This window comes from Cylas formicarius, unplaced genomic scaffold (genome assembly GCF_029955315.1).
Source record: "Cylas formicarius isolate icCylForm1 unplaced genomic scaffold, icCylForm1.1 PGA_scaffold_10__41_contigs__length_53128322, whole genome shotgun sequence".
Lineage (NCBI taxonomy): Eukaryota > Metazoa > Arthropoda > Insecta > Coleoptera > Brentidae > Cylas > Cylas formicarius.
The window spans coordinates 38,144,044-38,150,202 of record NW_026844214.1 but is presented as its reverse complement, the minus strand read 5'-3'; the positions used below and the strand labels follow the sequence as shown (position 1 = coordinate 38,150,202).

Below are 6,159 nucleotides of genomic sequence, written 5' to 3'. Positions count from 1 at the left end.
GTACGTAATAAATATTCTCATTTTGATAGTGTTTTTTTATACCTTGTGAGAAAATAAAAGAATATTTAAAAAATTGCATCGGAACGAGTTCATAACATTTTAAAATAAAAATCCAATCCACAGTAACATGCCGAACCTACATATGTATATTGGCGTTAGTTTCGTTTGTGTTTTCCTTCCACATTTTTATATCCGATTTCTATGTATAACAGCCGTTGCGCGGGTTGACGTCAGTCTCTTCCGTTATTAAATTAAATTTATTTGAGTTCCACAAGTCATACACCCTTTCAGCACTTTAAATAGGAGTCGTGAAGATATTTTTATTTTCTGTTATATGTAGCTAATTTTTGCAAAATTAGGTACAGATTACAGTATTGAAATATTTTTCTCACGGTGTCCTACTTTATTTATTAAACACTTTGCAGCAGGTAAATAGTAATTTCATATCCAACAAACATTATAGCATGTGATGGAAAGGCCCTAAGGGTTATAATGGGAAGTCCTTTCCAGAAAATCCTAGCTCCAAATTCATTGTATAGCTTCTTGATACAATCAGTAGAACCGTGATATGAAGGATATATAGGATTGTCTGCTTGAATTCGAGTTTTGACAACATCGGCTGGTAACACTGTGCTTGTCGACAAGATGCCTTGCAAAAAAGAAATACCTGTACTTAACTTGAGCCACTCTAATGAATTCTTTATTCAACCATCCGAAGAAGGGCAAGCAGCAAATCTCTACATCTCGTCAAAGGACATAATTACGCGTTCAGATTGCTGTACTTAATTACCTGCCCATCCACCAGCCCACAAGTATGAATAAACAGTTCTATTTTCTGGAAGTAGGGCTTCATAAACTACGAAATATATTCCGCTTGTTGGCACGTCCCTGTAAATTTGACATATCAGGCATGAATGCAATTAATTTGTTTCAGGCATGAATGCAATTAATTTGTTTCTTAGAAGTTTTGAAGTAATTTTTGAGCCAAATATCAATTTTTGGGGTTAAAAATAGTTTCAAATGAACATTAAGTGTATTTAATAATTTCTATGGTTTAATACAAGTTAATTTTCAATACATTTGAAAACGTTGAACAAATATCTAATGCCGCACAGATTTTCCTAAAAAATCGATTCTCTGCATTATTTTTTACTGGTTTGTGAGAGTATTGTCTGTAGGTTGAATTTTTAACATAGATAATCGTAAACTTTAACAAAATATTTGCATAAGCAGCCACATAGGTGTACCTGATCAGCATAGGGATAAATCCTCTATATAATCCTTTAAAACCATCTTGATTAATAATGCCACGGAACGCTTCGACGGGACCTGAATATTGTATTGTATATGAATTGTGTACCCAGGGGCTTGCACCGTCAGTTGTTGTTTGAAGGACGGTCTTTACCAATTCGACTGGACACATAACTGCAGCTTGAAAAAAACCAGCAAAACTTCCTGTTACAAACGTATATTATTTCAAAAAGGTTGATTTTTAGGGAAAAAATCCATATATACCTGCATAAAATTGTTTGAGATAAAATTCGTTCATATTGTTGTCAACCATATATGGATATATGGACCTATGCTGCAAACATCTGAGGCAGATTCCGTGTAATCCAAAAAAAATTGAATTACTCGGACCATACGCGATCATTGGCGATAAAAGACCTTTGTAAAATGCTAATATGCCTTCATGTCTGTAAGTTTCTCTAATTGCTATGTAGAGACTTGCCGAAAAATTCTGTTGTCGCACTTTGATGGTATCTAGCGGATATGTAAACGCCAAAGAAACAAGCCCTAATATTTAATTAAAAAAAAAACAATTACATACTCGTTAGGATGTGATGTAAACTGCGCCATCTAGGTAGGTATCAGCTAGACATATTATTTATTACATTTTATTGTTTTATTATTTACTTTTATGGTTTTTGAGTAATTTGGTTACATAAGTAGCGTTGTGAAATTGACCTGTAAATTTTTTTTCTGTCAATTGACCGAAATAATTTTAAAAATATAATAAATTTTTATTTATTTTTTTATTTTCATTTATATTGTGCGTTACGTCGCCGTCGCGTCCTTCTGAAACCGACATGGAGTAGATATTTTTATTGGGATTCCCCGAATCGCCAAGTATCGTATTCAAAGTACTCATTGAAAAGGGTTAGAGCTAAATTGGACATCATAAACGCATAATAATTTATTATAAAATACATGTTATTATGAATGAATGATTAGGAAGTGGTCAATTTACCAGCCCCAAGGCCTTTTACATGAAGTAGGCCCTGCCTATGCCCGTAATACCGGAACTTAAGAACCAACTATGAAAATTTTTTTGACAAGTGCGCGAGATTTAAAATCTTATCTAATGAATTTTCGGCATTCAACAACCAACATGGCCGCTACAAATTTCTGAAACTACATAGACGACACGCTTCCACCTTATTTTCGTTTACACGACCGTTATTCACAGCAATAAGTATTATGAAAAAATTGTAGGAGACAAAAGGTTTTAAGTCAAACAAAATAAAAAAATGTATTTTTTGTTATATCAGTTTTTCCTTAAATTTTGTTAAGAAGCACGATAGAGGTGGTCTATCCAATCCCTCGACTAATTAAAATATGTATATGTATATTATTCTCTAAGGTGTATATAAGAACCAATCCTTTATTTTATACGGAATCATAAGTTTGTCGCATTTGTTTTGAAACTATTACACATTCTAGTGACCCAACTATGATAAAAATGGATGCGCCTCTGGTGGCAATGATATTTTCCTAGAGAAGGGAATAATTTTCCGCGCATGCGTCTAATTTTACACACTGACCTGCATTTTGTGCCATTTTCAACTATGGGACAAAAATGAGAACGTCCATTCAACATGCGCATGCGGAAGATTTAAAATTTTATATTTAACAAATGACCTTGAGACATTCAACAGTTAACATTGCCTCTGACAGGTCATTAACAAATTTCTGGGAAAACGATCTAAGTGAGTAGAAATCGCTGTTTAGAAAAAAAATTACGCAAGTTCAAGTTAGTGTGCGAAATGTAGAGGCATGCGCGAAAAATCATTATCTTCTCTCCGAAAAAAAATAATATCGCATCAATTTTAACCAACAACAGCAACCAAAGGATTTAGTTTAGATTTATCATTTTTAGGCCAGTATTTTCTGAAAATCGTTGTTTAGAAATTGCAAGAATTTTATATCTTTGAAAAGATCCTAAGAAGAACCCATAATAATGTCAACAAATATTTATTAGTCTAATGGTATTCAAAAAGAAAAAAAAATAACACTTTGGCATTAATAATATGTAAAGAAAAAAATATATATTGTAGATTGGAAGAATGTACAACATTCGTGTGCCAACACTTATTTTTTATCTATGTTGAATGTTAATTTTTATGCCTAATCGTGTTCTATGTTAACTTTGGGAAGTTTGACGCATTGAATGTCGATAGTTTACAGTAAACATGCAAATTGTTTTCAAATTATGATTTTAAAAAAAATGTAAAGGAATGATTTAAAACTATGGTTCCAATAGGGTACCATCATACATATGTCCATATCTATGCAACCAGTAAAATGATTGTTCATAATAAACTGCCTAGCATCCTTAGAGAATAAACCATTTTCCTTACGTCAAATATCCAAATTAAAAACCGTCTTATAAACAATGGAAAATTAAGTTTTTTGGGTGCGACTTGAAATGTGCCTTATTGTAACTATTTAAGTTAATCAGTAGTTACCTCCAACCCAACCAGCAATGAAATCAATAATAAATACGTCTTTCATAGTTACATTGACCAAGGAATTCGATTATTTGAAATATCTTTGCTTTCGCTTGGAACTCTGTTAAGATGTGATTGAATTTTCAATTCGTTTTTGTTAAATTATAAATAGTTTAAATTGACGTTGAAGTGTTATTTGAGGAATGACACTTGCCAATGTTTGGCAAAATAATTGTATATCATGTTATCCCGAAAAAATAAAGATTTAAGGGCAATAAAAGAAGGGGTTGTGGGAAAGTATGTAAAAAAAGACACACCACCTGAAATGCCAAGTAAGTGGATATATACAAGATTATTTAAGCTCTAACAAATTTGGGTCAACAAATATCCTTATTTTACTTCTAGTTATAAATGTTTGGACTACAGAACCAAAAAGGCGTATTTCAAATCAAGGTAGATCTTCTTTACCTCCACAGACTACAAACGTAAACAATTTGCATAATACCGTGCAGAAATTTGGAAATCAAAAGGCCACTGTGAGTGATGTTGGACTTGGGGCTCATGAGGGAAAATATACCCCAAGTTCTTCAGTACCTGATCTAGCCACAAGGTAACAGTTGGAGATTTTTTCTTTTTCTATCGAATACTTTGAGTGTCTGTTTCAGATTTGCAAACTTATCTGTCGGTATTTCGGCAGAAAATAGCAGTGTATTAAATTCTACTTATAGTAGTACCTCCAATCTTAATACATCTCATCACATCTATGTAAACCAGCCAGTGAGCTCAGCTTATGTTGATAATTTTGCTGTAAGTATTAACCAGTGATAACCAATTTAATTAGTTTTTAAGAGTTACCAAGTACACATTGTCTATTTTCACTAAAGAAATATCTAAATTCAGCAGTTTATTGGTAGGTATTGGTTATTAGCATTTTATTATTTGGACAGTTCCAGTATATGAATGTAAATTTTTGTTAATCTTTCCTTGTAGAACAATGCAAATTATGTAGAGATCGATCAAATCTACCCTCTGCCGGCAGAAACTAGAACTACCTACAATGATATCTATAACAGAACAAACTCGCCAATTTACCAAAATACTCAAGACAGTAGTCATGAGACCCCAACAACACCTATTTACAGCAATACCAACTTGGAAAGATTTAGAAGTCAATATCAAGGAATGTCCTATGGAGAATCTTTGGCGCAAAACTTAAAACATAGTTTGGGAAGAACTGAAAGCACTCAAGGTTTGTTTATGTAGGGCATACAAAATAAACATTTTTGTATGCCTTTTATTATTTGATAACTTTTGCCTTGTAATTGTTACACTTTAGATCAATCAGAAGAGCTACCTCTGCCACCTGGTTGGTCAGTTGATTATACTTTAAGAGGGAGAAAGTATTATATAGATCACAATACAAAAACAACTCACTGGTCTCATCCTCTTGAAAGAGAAGGATTACCCACAGGATGGCAATGCATACAATCTCCTATGTATGGAGTTTATTATGTTAAGTAAGTTATTTTTCGAAATATCAAACAGATAATTACAGGCTATCAAAATTCATTTCAAGTTCAAGTAGTAATAATAAATATAATAATTATAAATATGATTTTAATTTCAGTCACATAACTAGGCAAGCACAATATGAGCACCCATGTTTAGTTCCTTGTTACAATTATGGAAATTTTACGCCTCAGACATATCAGAGGTATTTACCTATGAGACCAACTCATTATCAGCCTCACAGTGTGTTAGTACCAGCTAATCCTTATTTACTTGAAGAGATTCCACACTGGTTGAATGTTTATTTTAAAAGTAGGTATTTAAATATTAATAGTTTTGTACAGAGTATATTTAAGGGAAGGAATTCTTAAGGCCCCTGTAGGAAAAGCGTTCTAATATAGGTTTTAGAAATGCATTGTCTTGCTCAATAAGTATAATATATTCAATACCTAAGGGTCAGTGGCTGATGAGGTAATTTTTTAGATTAGGTAATAAAAATTATAACCTTTATTTCTTTTTTCCTGTCACTGTGCTTTGTTTTCAAGAAAAAAAAATTGTATTTGTATCTTCTTCAGTTGTTCATATATTTTTGTGTGGATAAGCAGTAAACAAAATATTTCCATGTCTTTGAAAACACGCTTTATGTAATCATTTTGGTTCCATTGCATGTTGAGATATTTTAGCTAGCACAGAACTAGACCACAAACTAAGATGGGATATGTTTCGTCTGTCTGAACTTGAATGCTACAATGCCATGCTTACAAGACTTTACAAGCAAGAACTACAAAATATAGTTATGAGATATGAGTCATATAGGTAAGTTTGTGTAGTTTCAGTCAATTTATATATATATATATATATATATATATATATATATATATATATATATATATATATAGTATACTATATATATTTATAT

General features: G+C 32.1%; 2 protein-coding genes across 3 annotated transcripts in view; one reads left to right on the top strand and one right to left on the bottom strand.

Moving 5' to 3' along the window:
- Positions 1-145: 145 nt before the first annotated feature.
- LOC132708203 (solute carrier family 25 member 45-like) lies at positions 146-3,869 on the bottom strand. Its single transcript, XM_060680379.1, has 5 exons — positions 3,750-3,869; positions 1,516-1,797; positions 1,248-1,455; positions 791-888; positions 146-649 (listed from the first exon to the last, which is right to left on the bottom strand). Exons 1-5 carry the CDS (start codon positions 3,793-3,795, stop codon positions 411-413), a joined length of 873 nt encoding a protein of 290 aa, XP_060536362.1. The 5' UTR covers positions 3,796-3,869; the 3' UTR covers positions 146-410.
- The window catches only part of LOC132708202 (scaffold protein salvador), a 3,484-nt gene continuing 780 nt past the window's right edge, over positions 3,456-6,159 (top strand). Inside the window, exons 1-7 of one of the 2 annotated variants that reach the window (XM_060680377.1) lie at positions 3,456-4,063; positions 4,137-4,341; positions 4,397-4,538; positions 4,722-4,980; positions 5,068-5,248; positions 5,359-5,552; positions 5,915-6,056. In XM_060680377.1, the coding sequence (XP_060536360.1) occupies positions 3,973-4,063; positions 4,137-4,341; positions 4,397-4,538; positions 4,722-4,980; positions 5,068-5,248; positions 5,359-5,552; positions 5,915-6,056 (1,214 nt within the window). In that variant the 5' untranslated portion in view covers positions 3,456-3,972. The remainder of the gene's footprint in view (positions 4,064-4,136; positions 4,342-4,396; positions 4,539-4,721; positions 4,981-5,067; positions 5,249-5,358; positions 5,553-5,914; positions 6,057-6,159) is intronic. The other variant, XM_060680378.1, reaches the window with a different exon arrangement.

Excerpts from the sequence above, each read along its gene's own strand:
- LOC132708203 (XM_060680379.1), bottom strand. The coding sequence starts at position 3,795 with ATGAAAGACGTATTTATTATTGATTTCATTGCTGGTTGGGTTGGAG. Across the intron at positions 1,798-3,749 it reads CATTGCTGGTTGGGTTGGAG|GGCTTGTTTCTTTGGCGTTT; the intron begins GTAACTACTGAT and ends ATTAAATATTAG. Across the intron at positions 1,456-1,515 it reads TCTCAAACAATTTTATGCAG|GAAGTTTTGCTGGTTTTTTT; the intron begins GTATATATGGAT and ends CGTTTGTAACAG.